Source organism: Syngnathus typhle, linkage group LG6 (assembly GCF_033458585.1).
Source record: "Syngnathus typhle isolate RoL2023-S1 ecotype Sweden linkage group LG6, RoL_Styp_1.0, whole genome shotgun sequence".
In the NCBI taxonomy this organism is placed as follows: Eukaryota; Metazoa; Chordata; class Actinopteri; order Syngnathiformes; family Syngnathidae; genus Syngnathus; species Syngnathus typhle.
The window spans coordinates 7,890,552-7,910,040 of NC_083743.1; the positions used below are offsets into that span (position 1 = coordinate 7,890,552).

At 42.6% G+C, this 19,489-nt stretch overlaps 2 protein-coding genes across 5 annotated transcripts; one reads left to right on the top strand and one right to left on the bottom strand.

Annotated features, from left to right (window-relative positions):
- Nucleotides 1–139: 139 nt before the first annotated feature.
- On the top strand, nt 140–9,771 carry LOC133155052 (trichohyalin-like). Its single transcript, XM_061280014.1, has 17 exons — nt 140–779; nt 969–1,146; nt 1,432–1,521; nt 1,601–1,695; nt 1,784–1,866; nt 2,046–2,163; nt 2,302–2,470; nt 2,642–2,737; nt 3,018–3,112; nt 3,249–3,325; nt 3,559–3,670; nt 4,005–4,206; nt 4,325–4,402; nt 4,493–4,590; nt 4,727–9,196; nt 9,436–9,585; nt 9,669–9,771. Exons 1-17 carry the CDS (start codon nt 724–726, stop codon nt 9,673–9,675), a joined length of 6,174 nt encoding a protein of 2,057 aa, XP_061135998.1. The 5' UTR covers nt 140–723; the 3' UTR covers nt 9,676–9,771.
- Nucleotides 9,772–10,336: 565 nt separating this feature from the next.
- On the bottom strand, nt 10,337–19,219 carry sidt2 (SID1 transmembrane family, member 2). Of its 4 annotated transcripts, XM_061280019.1 has the most exons (27): nt 18,489–19,219; nt 18,303–18,424; nt 17,168–17,332; nt 16,765–16,810; nt 16,324–16,425; nt 16,044–16,127; nt 15,699–15,864; nt 15,525–15,618; nt 15,386–15,441; nt 15,241–15,267; nt 14,533–14,571; nt 14,381–14,458; nt 14,206–14,268; nt 13,803–13,921; nt 13,631–13,704; nt 13,489–13,555; nt 13,334–13,407; nt 13,143–13,266; nt 12,899–13,016; nt 12,287–12,423; nt 12,103–12,211; nt 11,776–11,852; nt 11,570–11,616; nt 11,388–11,493; nt 11,207–11,317; nt 11,008–11,121; nt 10,337–10,936 (listed from the first exon to the last, which is right to left on the bottom strand). In XM_061280019.1, the coding sequence occupies exons 1-27, from the start codon at nt 18,732–18,734 to the stop codon at nt 10,874–10,876; spliced, it is 2,628 nt and encodes an 875-aa protein (XP_061136003.1). In that variant the 5' UTR covers nt 18,735–19,219; the 3' UTR covers nt 10,337–10,873. The 4 variants fall into 4 exon arrangements, with proteins under 4 accessions (XP_061136003.1, XP_061136004.1, XP_061136005.1 ...); XM_061280020.1 differs by lacking the exon at nt 15,241–15,267; XM_061280021.1 differs by lacking the exon at nt 14,206–14,268.
- Between the last annotated feature and the right edge of the window lie 270 nt (nt 19,220–19,489).

Consider the following 19,489-nt stretch of genomic DNA (forward strand, 5'->3'; position numbering starts at 1 on the left):
TTAATTAAAAAAGTAAAACTCGTATGAAAAAATAAAACATTCATCCTTTTCAGAAAAAAACATGACCCAATTTCTAGATTCAACACAGAAATAATCCAAATGCTGATTTCTACCTAAATTCTGGATTTTAATAGCATATTTTTTGTAAGCATAATGTTTAAAACCATATTATTGCAATTATTTACTCCGTGACGATTCTACATATATAATTTCATGTTTTTTATAAACATCTAATAAAATAAGGCATTTAGTTACTGAACAAATTCTATTGTGACCAAAGTGGAGGAGCGATTGGACGTGCGATGGATAAAACCTTTTCGTTTCACCCCACTTGAAAGATACATTTTATGACGTACTGACAACCTTTGTGACGACGACACCGTGACGAAATAGCTTGACTTAAGCCAAGTTTCCCGAAAAGATTCTCGCTGTATTCGCCATGGATGGAATGCGTTCGTAACTGTTGTTAAATGTCAAACTGAGTAAAACAAATGCCGTCTAGTTTGTAAACCCTGCAAGGCAACATGTCTGCAGCAGTCATGCACGGCACGGAGGTCGTCGAGGAACGCAGTGAGGACAAAATTGAATTATCTGAAAAGGGTAAACTGCTTTACGAAATCAGTTGTCCAGATGTACTTTCCAAACTGATTTTTTTTTTCTCCTTCAGAGCTCAAGGAGTACGCGCAAGACATCGGAATTGATCCAGAAAAAGAGCCAGAGCTTATGTGGCTTGCGAAGAAAGCCATGGTTACCCAACTACCGACAGGATGGTTAGAACGGTAAATCACTAAAAATAATCAAATATATATGAAAGGCATATGTAAAAAAATAAAAAAATAAAAAGACCAAAGCCCCAAATGTTCACAAGCATTCGCCGTTCAAGGAGATATCAGCTTTATGTGACTGTATAAATTGGAGCTTGTGATCTTTTTTTTTTTTACTTAAATCTTCTGACTTGATACCTGCAGTGAGGATGAGCGTGGAAAAATGTCCTACTACAACTGCCAATTAGACACATCCATTCGGGAACATCCCTGCAAAGCGCGCTACTGTCAGCTGGTGGTTCAAGAGCGCGAGCGTCTCCTCGATTCAGCTGTTGATGAGATGCCTATTGTGAAGAATAAAAAAGTGAAGGAAAAACTGGAGGTAAAGAAAAGGACGAACGAATCACTCAAAACAGGAGTACGTTGATACTACCAAGCCAAATTTTAATGAAGATGTATAAAATGTAAACTGCTTACCTAATCCTTTTTAACCTATAGTCAATTGAATCGTTCCCACAATTTAAGAATTGACGGATATTATCTACGATCCACAATAACATCCAAGACTCAAGACATAATCAAGTAATTCCACACAGTTAATAGAACTGGCTTTTTATGCCCATCTTTAACCTTCATAAGGTATTTTTTGCATCTGGTTACACCTTAGATCTCAAGGGACACCGATCTTGAACCACCAGAAGAAAGTTTTAGCATGGCTAGTTCTCTGGACCGCGGTTGCGATTCACCACAGCAACAGGTACGTCCCTGCGTATGACATGCCTACTTTGGTTATGTCTGTCATAATTTTGTCATAATTGTTTCCGTCTCTTGTAAAGTTATCGGGAGAGTTTTTCAGCTCTGATCTTTTAGAGCGAGTAATTGAAGAAGAGGAGCTGGAAGTGAAGAATAAGAACATCACAGCAGCTAAAAGGTTTGTTGGAATGTTATTCTCACATGTGGTCATATTTCTAAAATTACTGTTTGAACTTTACAGAAATATGCCATTTTATTTTTGTCAGTTACCTTGAATGTGCAGCAACCAAAGGTGGACTGCAAATCCTTGAGGAGCACCCAGATGAAGAATTTGAGTTCTCCGAACAAGGTACAAAATCTATTGCCCATAATCAAACCTACCTTTTAAATGCATTGACTTAACTTTGAGCTACAAGACTAAATATCGGTCTTAACTTGCAATTCAAGACGCTGACACTCGTTCTTATAATATTCTATGCTAATATTCCGACGGTCTTTGTTTGCTTTGTTTTTCCACTACTTCGTCAGGCATCAAGGAATATGCTCAGGATATGGGCATCGATCCAGAGAAAGAGCCTGGCCTGATGTATCTTGCCAAGGAGGCCATGTTTGCCCGACTTCCTCCGGATTGGATTTCTTTGAAAGTGTAATTGCGCTTTTAAGAAAATAAATGACACATATTTCACCATAGCTTGTGAAAAAACCCCCACCAAACACACCCAAGATGCACAACTTATTGCTAGTACAGTAATTCATAAAAAATGCTGACTATACATCTCCACAGCCTGGAAAGTGAGGATATTTTCTATTACAACTACCATTCAGCCACATCTACATGGGAACATCCTTGCGATGCGCACTACCGCAAATTGGTGGCTCAGGAGCGTGAGCGCTTACAGCAGGCTGCTGTCTTGGCATCGGAAGGCAAACAACACACGGAGAAAACAAACAGCGTAAGTGTGAACCTTTTAACTCATGCTCGTATGACCAATTGTTTTTAAACTGTATATTCCACCTTTAACTTTGAAGGGATAAATTCACGTGGGTTATTACAGTCCGATTTTTTCGTTGCAAAAAGAGCACCTTTTAAGACAATGTCAAGGTACTACATGTGTGCAAAAAAGGATTGCAGAGGTGCTGATGCTGACTCAACTGAGGAGAGGAGCGAGCCAGAAGTGATCGATCATGACAACCACAGTATTGGAACGACACTGCAACAGGTATGTGCGCAGTTTGCCACTCACCAAACCAAATAACAAATCTTGCATCGCATTTATCAGAGGTGACAAATCCAGGTCCAGAAAGTGGAAACCAGGAGCTTGCTAGCTTCCAAGAGCTGATAACTCGGTTGATAAGAAGCACTCGTGGCTAAAGCCAAACTGTGGCAGGGTTTTATTTGATGTACCTGGATTTGACACTCCTGACATCTACCGACCATTCCAATTGTTTTCCAGAAACCCTGAACTGAAAAGTTGTTTTATCCTGTTTTCTGTCTCGAAGCAACAAGCAGGGTTTGGTGTCTCTGGCAGCTGGATTTGTGGCAGTCGACTGGAGACTGATGCCAAAGAAAAATGGGACAGTGACGCTACCAAGAGGTTTGCTTACGCTTACTTTACTCCTGGGGAACTATATCAGTGATACAATTCATTGTACTTTTTGATGCCAGACTGGTTTAGTCATTTATTATTGTTTCCTATTCAAACAGAAGGTAATTTAACCCTTCTTTATTAGCCACCTTGTGTCTGGAGCAAGCACAAGCAGTCTACAAACCCACGAAGAGCACGAGGATGAAGAACTTTCTGAGAAAGGTACACGCTACAATGATCAACATTACCAACATTAAAAACTTAGGGCACTTAATTTATCAGCAGTTTTAGGGAAAAAGTTGATTTCAAGTGCTTTTTGATATTGTCAAATCATTAGCAACGAAATATAATATTAGTTCTTCATGCACTATTGGATGGATTTGAAAGGAAATCAGCGGGGTGTTACATTACGACAAATTCTCAATTTCCATGTATCTCTTTAATTTGCTTTTCAGAGATTATGCAATATGCTCGTGACATAGGCATAGATCCAGAGAGAGAGCCAGAGCTTATGTGGCTTGCCAAGGAGGCCATAGATGAAAAACTGCCTCCAGGATGGTTAGAGCGGTAAGACAAGATGCACAATTAGGAAAAGATTCTGAGGTTTTTTTTTTTTACGACTAATTTTGCAAAACCGACTGCCATGTAGCACTTTTTCTGAAATTCATAACTTTTGGAATTTCGGAAAATTAATTTTGTACACCTGAAAAAGGACAAATATTTCGATAGTTTCATGTTAATATGGTTGTTTACGTTAAATAGTACTGAACGTTGGAAAATGATAATATGGGCAACCATTGCCACAATGAGTTCATCTAGCAGGTTGTGGACTACAGTATTTGTTTTATACTACCATGGAAAACACCTGTTCATGTACTCTCTTGTGACTTGATCCCTCCAGAGAAGATGAAAGTGGAAACATTTACTTCCACAACTGCCAATTAGACACGTGCGTTTGGGAACACCCTTCAAGAATGCACTACAGTCAGCTGGTGGTTCAGGAGCGTGAGCGTATCCAGCGCGCCGCTGTCGATGGGCCCTCGGTGGTGAAGAAGAGCAAGAAGAAAGTCAAAGAAAAAAAGGAGGGAGATAAAAGGGGGAAGGTAACACTCAAAATTAGCACACACAAAATTGGTTTCCAGACAAAGCAAAGTTTGTCTGCTTGATTTGATTTGAAAAAGTGCACCATATGTTTGTTGATTTCTCTCTGTGCATGTACAGAAGAAGAATTTACGAGGTATTCGTGTGGAGTCATCTGAAGAAATCTCAAAGACTATTATGGAAACAGTACAGCAGCGGGTGCGTGTTTCCCATCCGCTCACTTTCATTGAGCTGTATCAAAGCTTGATGTGTCAGCGAGTGAACGACGGGTTATTTTGTCTCCAAAAGATGTTGGGAGATCTGCAGGATTGCCATATTTTGGCAAAAGATATTCAAAAGGTGCGCAACGAAGAAGAAACGTGTGAGAAGGCTGAGATTGGGATGAGGTATGTAAAGTGTACCATTAAAATCTTTGTATGTAGTCAAACCTTAAGTATTCCTGAACTACATTAAGATTGACTTTTCTTTTGTTTAAAAATAATAACCTCAAAATACTGTTAACATTGGTATTCTATTACCTAGGCCTTCAAACTTTGGGAGCACAGTGGAAGAAAACCAAAACTATCAAATCAACTCAGAAGAGGAGACGAGTGAGAGGAAGAATGAAAAGGAAAAGGGGGATTATAGACAGAAAGATGTCAAGAAAGAGAAAAGAAGCAAGGAAGATGGGAAGGAGGGCACAGATGTCATGAGCAAGGAGACAAAAATCCATCTTCTCCAAAAAGAGAGAGGGGATGAGGGTGAGGTGTGGCACTTGAAATGTGAAATGGATATACAAAAGCATCTCCCCCACGAAGAACTCATAAAAAAAGTGGTCAAGAGTTTGACCGGGAACAAAGAGGAAGAAGGTCGACTCCATAAGGAACACCTTAGGAAAGAAGAGGAGGAGATGAAGCTCTTGAAAAAGGAGACAACGTTGCGGATCTCCTGCTACCTCGAGCAGCTAAAGAGAGAGGAAGAGGTGGAGGCAGAGTGCTTAGTAAAGGAAAAGGAAATGAGAACTCAGCAATATCAGATGGAGCTGAAGAGAAAGGAACAGGGGGAGATGGAGCGCTTAAAGAAGGAGATGGAAAGTAGAATATCGCTCTATAAGGAGGAACTGAGTACGGAAGAAGAGAAGAAGGTGGACCATTTCAAAAAGGAAAGGGAGAGAAGAAGACATTTGTGGCAGGAGAAGTGTAGGAAGGAAGGGGAGGAGGAAGAGTTGAGAAGACAGCTCCACTTGGAGAATCTGAAGAAAGCGGAAGAGGAAGAAGTTGCACAGTTTAAGAGGGAAAAAGAAAAGAGGATGTGCCTCCTGAAACAAGAAGAGGATGAAGAAGTGGAAGAGTTCATGAGAGAGAAAGAGATGAGAACAAGTCTCCGTCTGGAGGAAAGGAAGAAAGAGGAGGAGGAGGAAGCGAATAACTTCAAACGGGACAAGGAGGCCAGAATGCATCTTTTTCATCAAAAGATGATACAAGAGGAAGAGGAGGAGAAAGAACGCTTGAAGAAGGAAAAGGAGGAGCAAATTCGTTTTCACCGGGAGGAGGTGAGGAGAGAGGAAGAGGAAGAGTTGGAGCGATTAGAGGCAGAGAAAGAGGCAAGGATGTCTCAGCACCGGGAACAGCAAAGAAGAGAGGAAGAAGAGGAACAAATGCAAAGGGCAGAGGAGGAACGAAAGAAGATAACCAAGGACAAGGAGAAGAGAATGGAGAAGCTGAGGAGAGATGAAGAGGAGGAGCTCCGGCGGTTGAAACAAGAGAAGGAGGCGCGAGTGCATCTCTGCCACGAAGCGCTGGTTCGAGAGGAAGAGGCAGAGGTGAACGTCTTGAAGACTGAGAAGGAGGCAAGGATGCAAGATCGCCAACAGGAGCTGAGAAGAGAGGAAGAGGCGCTGGTTGAGGAGTTGAAGAGGGAGGAGACCAGGATAAAAATGGAGATCAACCTCTGCAAGGAGAAGTTAAGGCGAGAACAAGACGAGGCGGCCGACTTAAGAACAAAAATGCAAATGAGAATGTGCTCGTTCCGGGAAGAGCTGATGAAAGAGGAAGACGAGGAGGCGAAGAGGTTGAAGACTGAAATTGAGACGAGAATTCAACTGCACCAGGAGAAGCTGAGGAGAGAAGAAGAGGAGAAGGCAGAGCAGTTGAAGAGCGAGCTGGAGGAAAGAATGTCCGACCACCGGGATAGACTCGCCAGAGAGGAAGAGGAAGAGCTTGAGCAACTGAACGCGCAAAAGAAAGTAAAAATGGAACTCTACCAGGAGAAGCTAAGAGGGGAGGAAAAGGAGGAAGCGGAAGAGTTGAAGGCAGGAAAGGATGCTCGAATGCGTGCCTGCTGGCAAGAGCTAAAGAAAGAGGAAGAAAAAGAGGTGGAGGAGTTGAAGAAGGAGGGCTCGAGATTAAAGTCAGAGATGGAAAAGAGGTTGCAGCTCTGCCAGGAGACTCTCCGCAAAGAGGAAGAGAAGGAGATGAAGAGGTTGAAGACGGAGAAGGAGACGCGAGTGGGCCTTCGTCAGGACAAGTTGAGAAAAGAGGAAGCGGCGGAGGTCAAGCAGATGAAGACAGCCAAGGAGACGAGGGTACATCGCCGCAGGACCGAGCTGAAGAAGGAGGAAGAGGAGGCCGCCGAGCAGTTGAAGGCTGAAAAAGACGTCCAAGTGCATCTCAACTGGGAGAAGTTGCGTCGGGTGGAGGAGGAGGAGATGGAGCGCTTCCAACAGGAAGTTGAAATGAAAATGCGGCACTGCCGAGAGAAGCTAAGGCGAGAGGAAGAGGAGGTGGAGAAGTTGAAGGAGGAGGAGAGAACCAAAAAAGAAGAAATGCAAATGAGATTGCGTCTTCGCCAGCAGGAGCTCAGCCGCGAGGAGGAAGACGAGCTGCAGCGTTTGAAGACCGCAAAGGAAGCAAGAATGAACCTCTGCCAGGGAGCGCTGAGGAGAGAGGAAGAGGAGGAGGCTGAGCGTTTGAAAATTGACTTTGAGAAGAGAATGCGTCTTCAACAGCAAGAGCTGATGAGGGAGGAGGAAGAGGAGCTGGAGCGTTTGAAGACGGTGAAGGAGGCAAAAGTCAGACTCTACCTGGAGGAACTCAACAAAGAAGTCAACGAGGAGTTTGAGTGCTTGAAGAAGGAGAAAGAGCGACAGATGCACTTCCACCTGGAGGAGTTGCGGAGAGTGAAGGACGAGGCGGCCGAGCGTCTGGAGACCGAGAGGGAGAACCGATTGCAGCTCCACCTGCACGAGCTGAAAAGGAAAGAAGCCGAGGGGGTGGAGCAGTTCATTCTGGAGAAGCAGATGCGATTCAAGACAGAGATGGAGGAAAGAATGAGCGTTTTCGTGGAGGAGCTCCGAAGAGAGGAAGAGGAGAATGCAAAACATTTGAAGAGGAAAAAAGAGATTGGAATCGGCGTTTACCACGACAAACTGCGGAGAGAAGAGGAGGAGGAGGTGGAACGTATGAAGAAGGAGAAAGAAAGTAGAATGTGTCTCTTACGAGAGGAACTGAGGAAGGAGGAAGAAGCGGAGGCACAGCTTCTGAAAAAGGAGAAAGAGGCAAGAATGTGTCAGCAGAAGACTAAGCTGAAGAGAGACGAAGAGGACAAGTTAAAAAGGGAGAAGCTGAAGAAAATGCGTGGTCGGCAGGAAAAGTTGAAGAGAGAGCAAGAAAAAAGCGTCGAGAAGTCGAGGACTGAAACGGAGACACGGTTGCGCTTCCGCCAAGAGGGGGAGAAGATCAAGAGAACATTGGTGTGTCCGGAGGAGCTCATCAAAGAGGAGGATGCAGAGTCATCAGTGAGGGAAAAGGACAATCAGCCAAGTGAAGAGGCCAGAGCAAAGCTAACTCAGTCAGGCCAAGAAGATCAGGATGAAGGAGTAGAGAAAGGGTGGAAAGCAAAAACGCAACTCCAGAAGATACGAGCAGATGAGGAATGCAGGAATGAAGAGAAGACAGCACGTCTTTGCCTCGAGGAACTGAGTAAAGAGGAAGAGGAGGAGATGGACCGGTTGAAAAAGGAAAAAGAGCATCGAACCCTTCTCCGCCAGGAGGAGCTGAGGAGACAGGAAAGTGAGGAGGTGCAACGGTTGAAAAGGGAAAAGGCAGCGAGAATTTTTCTCTGCCAGGAGGAGCTCAGGAGTAAAGAAGACGAGAAGGCGCGTTTGTTAAAACAGGAGAAGGAGAGGAAGACGCAGCTCCTCAGGGAGCAGCTGAAGCGAGAGGAGGAGGACGAGGTGGCACGCTTGAGGTGGGAGAAGGAGAAGAGGACACGCCTCCTGCAGGAGAAGCTGTGGCGAGAGGAAGAGGAGGAGCGGTTGAACCGAGAGAAGGAGAAAAGAGCGTGTCTCCGGCAAATGGAGCTGATTCGAGAGGAAGAGGAGGAGAGATTGAAGAAGGAGCGGGAGAAAAGAACACGTCTTCGCCGGGAGGAGCTGACGAAGGAGGAAGAGGAAGAGTTGGAGACGTTAAAAAGGGAAAAGGAAAAGAGAATGCTTTTACGCCAAGAGGAACTGAAGAAGGAGGAAGAGAGAGAAGCGGAACAGTTCAAAACGGAAAAGGAGAAAAGAATGCGTCGGCTCCTGGAGGAACTCAAGCGAGAGGAGGAGGAGGAGCGCTTGCAGAAGGAGAAGGAGAAGAGGATACGTCTCTCTCTGGATGAGCTTCGGAGGGAGGAGGAGGTGGAGATGGTCAAGCTAAGGAGGGAAAAAGAGCAGAGAATGCGTCTCTGTCAGGAGAGGTTCAGAAGAGAAGAGGAGGAGGAGATGGAGAAGTTAAAAAGGAAGAAGGAGAAGAGAATGCATCTCCGCCAGGAGGAGCTGAGGAGAGCGGAAGAAGAGTTGGAGCAGGTCAGGAATAAAAAAATGGACGTCTTCCAACTGGATCAGCGAAGCGAGAAAGACGAGGAGATGGAGAGAATATCCAGCAAGAAAGAAAAAAAATTGCGGCTTCGTCAAATGAGCCTGAGGGGAGAAGAGGAGAAGAAACTGAAGTTTGAGTACAAGGAAAGGCAGAGGTAGGCTTACGTATTTAATCACGTTTGTGTGGTGCTACTGAAGTTGACACTCGTGATGGCAAAATGAAGCTTCATTTTTGCTTCAAGAACCAGTTGTATTTTTAGACTCTTTTGACTTTGAGGAATGAAAAAAGAAAACATTTCATCTCGCCCCCCCTCCCCCAAAAAATCATATTCATGTTGTTTTCACATAAAAGTTTGAAGTATCAAATGACGATCCAATCTGTGGACCTGTTAAGGGCTTTGCGCCAGTGTCTGCTGGTCAAGAGGAGAGACGAGGACCCATTGTTGATTTCTGACCAGAAGGAGGAACTAACAGAATGTGCCCACAAGGAGAAAGAAGAGGGGCAACCTAAGATCAGAAGAACGTCAATTTTTTCAAACCTGAGGTTTGTGAACTAAGAGACCCACCGCTAAGTTTAATGATGCACAGCCTGTGCAATATTTCACGTTTGCCAATTGTATGTCTCAGAAGCTAGGAGATGAAGATGAAGGATCTGACCGATACCATCTTCTGTGGGAGTTTTGAAACGATGGCACAGGTAACACGCTTGTGCTAATGAATAAAAGCAGAACATTTAAAAAAATCCCAGAAAATAAAAAAAATAATAAAAAAAATGCCAGTTTGATTCTTCTAAATCCTTCAGGCCTATAATGAATGACAATTATTAATGTACGTTGTGTGTATGTGTTTTTTTATTAGGCCAGTCCACCCACATGGTCCAAGTAACAGCATCAGATCTTCTGTGCTTTGTGACCGAAGGTTCAGAAGCCCCACACCTGTTCTCAGTAGATCGGTTTTAATGTGTGCGCCCGCATTTGTAATTGATTCTGTAGGAGCATCTAATGGTAGGAAAATGTCTCTTTATTTTTGCAACTGCGCAATTATTGTTGTGGGCCGCTAATTGAATAGCAATGATCGAGTACATGCTCATTTCAGGGTTCAGTTCTCTTAACGTGTGAGGAATTTTGAAATAGATACATTTTCATGTTTCACAAGGTTCTTGATTTTTGCAGTCTTTTTAACACCACAAATGTCTTTTATGTGCGTTGCAGTCACTTCATATTAACTGAGGTCCTGAGTTTGTTCAGTGACTATTCATATTTTTAGCACCCACCTGCAACAAACAATCTGAAAGATTATATGACAAGGAATCTTTATTTAATAACCGTTGATTAACATAACCGACATGATTTTTTTAATGCAAAAAAACCCCGAACCTTTTCTCGCATCTGAAACTATCATGACAATATAATTACATTGGCTGGTTTCTTTGTGACTCACACGATAAAACCCTGCCATTGGGATTTGTAAAAACACATTTAGCAAATGACATTTGACAAATATAAACATTCATTTTCAGTCATGTTTCAGTACATTGTGAACAATAATCAGATTCAGGCTGTAGTTTGAGCAAAATAGGATATATATATATATCTCAAATGTAGACAGTAAACATCAAGTACATCAGCAATACAATTATTGATGGCAGCGAGATGAGAGAAATGTTCAGCATCGATAAACTGTTGATTGGAGGGAGGGGCGACCTTGCACCTACCCCGCCCGAGCAGCTGATGGGGCCGTGACGGCCGGAAAGGCTACTGGCTCTGCTTTTGGACGTGGACGGACCAAAAAGGACGATAAGGCAAATGAGGAGCGCTTCAGGTGTGTCCAATTTAAAACACGTAGATCTTGTCTCTCTGGACAGTGTCAAGGTCATCGTCCATAGTGAGCAGAACCTGAAGTTGGAACAGAGTGAGCAAACGTCCGTGTATTCCTTCTATAATGTAAGACAAAAGATGGGACTTGCCAAGAAGGAGCCAAACATGGCGATGGAAGAGAGGAAGTGCCAAATGTCGTGATCGTCGAAAAATGAAAGCAGGATGCAGTCGCGGTTGTGCTCACGAGATTCTGCCGGTGTTTTCTGTTTCAAAACATTTAAATGACACTTCATCATGAAAAATTTCTGATGTGTGTTGTGTGATGACTATGTAAATAAATTCTCCAACCTGCCAGGTGCTAAGACCCTGGAAGAAGAAATAGAGCGCAAAGCCCCACACCACCGCCGTGAAGAGAATACACACCAGCGCCAGACACTGGATTCTCTCACCGCTGCGCAGCTTTAACACAAACGGAACAGGTCAAACAATGGCAGGTAAGTCTCAAGACATCTTGTGTAAAAACGATCACCTTCATAATGATGTAGAAGGCAAAGTAGAGCAGAAGGTTACAGATTGCGATGGCCAGCAGGTAGGAGGCAAAGTCATTGGGTCTCTCGATGAGGCCGTAGGCAGCGCTGCAGAAGGAACATCACTTAAATGACATTGTTTGGATTGCACCTCACACACACGTAAACACAGTGGTTTACTCACAGGGACCAGTTGACTATGTTGCCCATTACTAGCAGAACCATGCGATCCTTAAAACACAAGAGGCATAAATTGAGAGACCTCAGATGAATGACATTTTCTCTTCATATAAGGGAATTCAATTCCGATTTTCTCATTGGAATACACTAATTGCCTCCCCTTTTTTGGAAAAATTATGTTAACCATACAATCATGCAGACATTACTCACAATGTACGTGGGCCCGGTGCACTGTCGAATACAATCTGTGTAGACGACATAAACCATCCTGCGCACAATGCCAGAATCTGAAAACATTCACATATCAAATTGAGTCCAACAAATACATTTTACATTTATCTAATGAAATTATTAAACAATTTTACCTAAGCAATAAACTTTCTTTCATGAAATAATTGTAATTTATTATTGAAGTAATCTACACACTAACTTTTCTTAGTTGTAAAAAAATTAAATTTGAGAATATTGACTCACTTTTATACGAATGACCTGACAAATTTTGTAACCCTTGAGTATAATCATCAGTTTGGTATTTACCGAGCCTCCATCTGCCCATGTAGTAGAGCTGTGTGCTGAGGAGAAGTGTGGCCAATATATGGATGACTGAGAAAACGATCCAAAACACAGTGTTACCTCTCCCGAACACCTGTAAACATCAGCACATATCTGAGTTCCAACTTGTCAAGGTGTCGAGGACCGTCGTAGGCTCGTGTGCACGTACCACTCCGAGCACGGAGAAGAAGATGACTGCGGCCAGGCAGGCGTAGGCAGTGTAAGCGCTGGCGTTGATGTCGGGGTGTCTCTTCTGGTACAGCTTCAGCATACACAGGCCAGCGATCATATACATAAAGGACGTGTCTGCAAAAACATCACGGAAATAAGTGAGCTGGTGAGTCTGTGCAACAGAAGCGGGTTTAGCTGCCACTCGGAAAAGTTGCATCTGTTCCTGAGCTCCCCCTACTGTTGTGAAGTTGAACTTGCAAGACGTGGACAGACCCCCAATGAAGATGATTATCATCTGCATTATTATTAGTCACTATTCTTATAGTTTTTTTTAATACTGCTATTAATATTCTAATTTTGAGGAAACGATATTTTGTACAATTCTATGGTTAGAGCAGGGGTCAGTAATGCGGTGTAGCCCCCAACCCTAACCCTAACCCCCAAGCCTGTTCTAAAAATAGCGGTGATGGGACATTGTGATTTCCTAAGTCAAACTTTTTCCAGGATATGAATCGTTTTGAGATTAACTGTACTTCATACATCGGTATATCGTAGCAGGGGAAGAAGAAGAAAATGATGGTGGCGGTGTGGTTCCAATGTGTCACATTACCAAACTGGAAGTTGGTGTAGTTGGGGCAGACATGGTAGCAGGCGCTGAGTAGGCCCTCCATCATGAGAGCGGTGCCCATGGCATAGAAGAGACCAAAATGCTTTGGGATGCCACATTCCTGAAATGAAAGGACAGCAGTGTCAGACTTTTTTTTTTCTTTTTTTGGGGGGGGGGACAGGCAGCCCAATACATTTGTTGAGCACAGTACAGGCCAGTATATCCAGTTGAAGTCACACAAACTTACCAGTGCATTGACTTCATTACAGGCCAGGGCTCGATTGTGAACAATGTCTCTCTTGAGGACGATGAGGAGAAAGAGGAGGCCCAGCATCACGTAGCCGAGGTTGCTGAGGATGTTGTTGAACGCACTGCGTGGTGGAGCGGATGAGTAAAATGCCGAAATCAAGTAATAGCTCATTTGAGCCGGGTACGAACCTGAGAGCTCCGAGAGGGTGAGCGCACATGAAATTGTAATAGCAGATATCCTGGTTCCCCGTGACATTGACAACCTGATTAAAAAAAAAAAAAAAAAAAGATTTGGAGTCAATATGTAATAAAGGCTTTCATTTGTTTATTTCCCGTTAGCGTACCGTTTGATATGTGATGACCAGCTGGATGACAGGCAGAGCGTAGAACACAGCGATGGTGGCGATGTTCCTGATGAGAGCACGGTCATTTTGTCAACTATGGTGTCACAACTTTGGCATCATAGAAAAATATATATATCCTCACCAGAAGTAGATTTGATATTTCTTGCTGAGGACCCTCTTGTCTTTGCGCGACAGGTCAGACACACAAAGATACTTCTGTAATCAACAAAGGACACAGGGACATTGTAAATGCCCAGTTTTTTCATTTTAATAAAAATTCTCAATTTGGTAACACGAATAGACACAAGGCTTACCTTGGTGCGAACAATATTTTTGTCTGAGTTGATGTCATCCAGTGTGTCATAGTCATCTTCTTCTATAGAGCTCAATGACTCTTGTCTGCTTCTTCCGGCACTTTTCCAACCAGTCCGTTCTAATGGAAAATAACTTTTTGTTTACTAAGATCATGGACTATCGTCGGACCGGTAATCGGTTCAAGATTTAAGAAAAGGGGCTTCCCATTTGTGTCACAGATTTAAAAATATCTCCCACACGCAAAGGCTGATTGCCAACACCTCGAATCACACACCACTGTTTATGTCCGTTTAGTCCAAATAGAATACCAGCGTCTCCGGAAAAAAAAAAAACATTGATTGACATTCCAGTGATTCGCTTTGGCATAAAACTGACTGGGCCAGCTATGTGGCAGTGCATCACCAATACAGATGGTTGTGTGGTGCAGTTGAGTGACGATTGGTCGACGTTTAAAAGGTTCCCTTCCTGATGAACAAAGGCACAGGAATGCGTTGAGGGAGCAGAGCTTCCAACAAGGAGCGTGAGGGCACATTTGGGTAAACAAGACAGTGATGACGTGTAAGAATATATCCCGTACCCATGTAGTGGTCAGCTGAAGCCGCACTGTCAAGTGAGGGGGCGCTCTCGGTGACTGCTTCCGAACTGACTGTGCTATCTGTTGGATGGACATATCAATTCAGGAATCACAAGAGGGGAAAAATCGAATAACAAAAGCAGGGTAAAACTCACCGAGGGAGCCGTATTCATTTGGTGAAGCTGTAACCTTGTCTATAGACAGAAAAAAAAAGTTCATCGTAAGACTCCAGTATTTCGCTGCTCTCTTTGCAATTAACAACCTATTTGCCTATTTTTTCCCAAGACCTACATCCTGGGAAATGTCGGTCCCAATTGACTATGTTGAGGTGAGGCGCTTCTATTATACAGGCCAACATCTTGCCCAATATAAAACTAATGCTGTGGCATCTATTAGTGATTATTTTAAGGTAGGGTTAATTATTTATGGATTTGTTCACAGCATGGGCATTGCAACACAACTTCGCCTCATCAAAAACACTCAGCAGATGAAAGTACAAGACATGAGCGAGCATCGGAACATGTTCGGACAGAAATGAGAGACGTGGTAGTAACCAACGCAATGATTTAAAAAAACGTTGTTTTCATCCTGAAGTTAAAAAAACGCAGCAGGCAATGCAGTACATGTCTGATAAATTTTGCTCACTCTTTATGTGTGCAGTATGTTAACTATTGTTTTTTATGCTAGTAGCATCACTAACTAAAACTGCTTTCCTGGATCAAACAAAAAATGATATTTCATTCATAGCTCAAAAGCGACACATGCTTTGAAACCATATTAATACTATAAAGACATACACATGCACGAAATGCAGCATCTAATGACAAACACAAAAAGACAGGAGCAACTGTGTGTTTATATACCATCTCCATTTTTCCCCAGCAGAGAAGCTGAAGGACGTGTTAGCAGACAGGAAAGAGAATAAAAAACAGATGGTCCAGTTAATATCTACAGCCCGCTCCCTCGTGTGACCTCGTATGACCCCTGTTCCTTTAAGAGATGGGTTACCTGTCTCAGCTGGTGATGTGTCATCAATATTTTCAAAGAGCTCTCTCCTCCTGGCTCTGCCCGGAACAAAGAGGCAAGCAAATGCAAATTAACTAGTTAGTCAAGTGCTCTGACCTTTCTTTAGGAGACCAAGTCTTACCGTTTATTCGCCACACAGGCCACCAGCAGAGTGACAAGGTAGAAGGAGAGGAAAATTCCAAGACATAGTAGCATGCCCATCACATATACCTCTGCTGCAAAGTGGACACCGACTCATTTTAATCTTGGTTACATATTGGCCATTTTGACAATAATCAGGATAAAATTAGCTTACATTTTATAGCAAGGGAGACCACCACGTCAAGGGTTTTGCTGCGGTTACCAGCGTCGATCAGCTCATCGGGGCGTAGCGGGTAGAAGCGCAGTGGACCCCCACAGGCCTCGTCTTCTGTTTTTACCACAACCACCACGTAAAAACTGTTGCTGGGGAAATCTTTTCTCTGGATAGCAAAAGGGGAGCAGAGGACCAATGATTAATAGGTCGGCTAGGTTTGCCGAGGTTTTTTGTATAGTGTAGACATTTTATAATATTTTCACCCCATGTTGTTGTTTTTTTGCCAATTCCCATAGAATAGTTTCCAATTTTCAAAATGTCATACATAGTTGAAGGACTACCTACCTGTACTGTGATGGCACCTTTTTTCGTCATAGTCTGATACATTCCAATGAAGGCCACATTGTTGTCGAGGTCATAGACGGGGCACTAAAAACAGAAAAACAACAAGAAAACATCAATCAGATTTGAGAGATTACACAAGTAGAGCTAACTGGGGTTGAGGTAAACAAATCCAATCGTACCCATCAGAGATCACTATCGCCTTAAGATAAACAATTTTTGCGCTATTGTTACTGCAAACCATTTTATGTCCTTATTGACAGTACGAGAAGAGAAAGTCTACCTGAATGTCTTGGATGGACATAACGGAGCAGGGGAAGTTCATGTCCGAGCTGACCTTCACAATCACAGTGTCCACCCCTTCAGGAAATACATACTTGAAGTACTGAAAGAGAAGATAAGCAATTAGGGGAGGGGATCTTTAATATTGTAACATTGTATTCGCCAAATAGTAGGTCAAGCATTTATTGGGTATTGACTTCATGGATTCTACTTCAATAATATTTTGGCAACAGACTAACCAAAGCATTGAGTTACAATTTGGCACGTATGATCACAATGTCTTTGCGCAAACTACGTGCTAAATACACAATATCAGCTCATGTTTGAACAAGCATGACTTTCTGTTGTTGTGTAACATCAAATATTCCCACATCCTTTTGTTGACGCTGCACTTCTTTCACTAGTTCTCATTTCTGGTAATTCTAACCAGACCCGTGCGTACCTGAGGTTGGGAGGGGGATGCAGTGAAACTGAATTTCGTTTCTGTCCTGGAATCAAAGGGAAAATCAGTCACACGAATCCGTTGCAGTTTAGTTATCATTCCATGTTTCCGCCAAGCAGTACAGATTAAATGGTGTGACACCGAACACTAGGACAATATTTATACTAGCAAATGAATTCAATTAAGACAGCACTGAAATTACACAACAGAATGTCAATGAATTGAATTTTATTATATTCCATTTGAGTTTAATGTTCATTCTAACAGGAAAATTACCAATTCTTGTCGACCAATCAAAGGATAGCAGGAAACAAACTAAGGTTTGGTAGAAACAAAAATTCCCTACTGTTGTTTTTTTTTTTTTTTTTTTTTTAAATGTAGTGTATGTGAAGCGGTCACTTACTGCAATATGAAGCTTTCAACGCGACTGACCCTAAGCTGGTAGTTTGTATCCTGGCTGGAAAGTGTCGACACATCTATAAAGAAGAACTGGGTCTCTGATGCGGCCCGTGTTGGAGGTTGGCATAATGTGCGGCCCAAATGATCGTATGGGTACTTCCTCTGATACCTGGAGAGCACACAAATACACACAGATTGTACTGCTTTGTATCAAAACCTAAGACAGCGAGTCCTCGCTTGACAGTGACTGATAATATTTTGAGGTTACAAACCACTATTTAGAGCGCAATTGTTGTCTTTGTTTTTGTCATGATTTTGACTGCTGTTAAGTGTCAGGCGACTTTAGTGGTCATGTGTTTTCAATACCTTTGAGCAACTCCCCTCAGAAATTGCAAAATGTGTATGTGTAAATAACTTTCCCAGACTCATGACAAGGCGATCGGTAATCTGCGGTCTGAGGATGTGAAAGTGCAAAGGTTCATTACGAAATGTAACATGATAAGAATTTGAGCATGCTAAAGATTTTGCAGCTATTTAAATGGCCTATACCAGGGGTGTCAAACTCGTTTTTTTCCGCAGGCCGCATTGTAGCTTCTTTCGGAAGGCCATTATGACTGTCAACCCAAATAAATGTATGAGCACCTCATATTATGTACAGTAACAGCTACAAAACAAACTGACAAATAACTCGTTTTCAAATCAGACGAGGAAAAACTGTTCAAATATTGAAAATATATATATATATTAAAAGTGAAGACAATTTGCAATTCTAGTAATGAATTTGATGCACTATTTGTCTTCGCGGGCCACATAAAATGATGTGGCGGGCCGTATCTGGCCCCCGGGCCTCGAGTTTGACACCTGTGGCCTATACATTCTCATTTAAACATGAACTTGTTTGTTAAAAACCTTTATATATATATATATATATATATATATATATATATATATATATATATATATATATATATATATATATATATATATATATATATATATATATATATATATATATATATATATATATATATATATATATATTTTTTTTTTTTTTTTTCTAGTTACTTTTTGGTAACGTTTGTGTGATTGCAAAGATATTTTGTGGGACACCCTTGCTGCACGGGTGGTCCATCACTTACAGGCCTCTGAGGATGAGGGGGACCTGAAAGGACAGCACAGCTTGCTTCTGTCGCACCACAAACAGGATCGGACTCTTGAGGTTCTGCGACAGTACGTCCACGGATACACGAACTCCTTCCGTCTGGGACATGAAGACCAATAAATCACCGATGTCCTAACATGGGAAAAACAACCGACTCGCTTACCTTAGTTCTGGAGACGGTGTGATTGAAGGTATAGATCGTCAGATTTTCACTCGTAACTGTGTCATTATAGATAACATCAAACTCGCCTTCTTTCTGAATGACATATTTGGTCTCCCCTAACGCACCATTGCCGCAAGCCAACAGGGCCACCACGCACAACCACAGCAGGACTCCTGCATCAGGTCCAAAGGTGTTTTTATATCGTGACTTCCAGTGACTCCCCAACAGCATTTTGTCTCTTAACATTTCCCTTGAAGCAGTGAACGACACCCGTTCAGGAATTAAATAGCGAAACGAACTGTGCAACTCCGCCGCCCCATTCAAATGACTCGAGGTAAACAAGTTGACTGTCAAAATTGTGTCATGTCCTGTCTTGGTCCAAAATAACAACAGGACGGTGTGAAGTGACAAGATCGGAGACAGCAGCACTGCAACAGACTGTAGTCTCACGGCAAAATAGAGGAATCCTGACAGGCGGCTATGTTGTTTTGCTACTCTTAGCAATATCGGCTAGCCCGCAGCTCCATGTTTGGATCTGGAAGTTTAGTCCGAGAACGTCATTTGAGTGATCGAGTAGGCCTGCTCGCAGTGTTTTAAGTCCGAGTGGTGCGTCCAGGTGTGTGGCGTTCCCGTGGGTTCATCTGAGTGTTTCTGTAGTGGTGATTTGGCATAAAACCATCCTCCTTGCCTCTTTGTGATGTGTGAGGGGATAAATGTTCATGAATAGCGCCCTCATCAGGACACAAAGGGCTCGATTGCGCAATAAATATAATATGCAATAAGTGCAATACAGTAAACGTGACACACACAACGTAATGGGTGTCAAAAAATAAATAAAAGTTAAAAGTAAAAAGTTTTATATTTTGACCGGCAAATAAATTCGGATGAATACATTCAAACACACTTCATGTACAATATTGATAGATAGATAGATAGATAGATAGATAGATAGATAGATAGATAGATAGATAGATAGATAGATAGATGGATAGATGGATAGA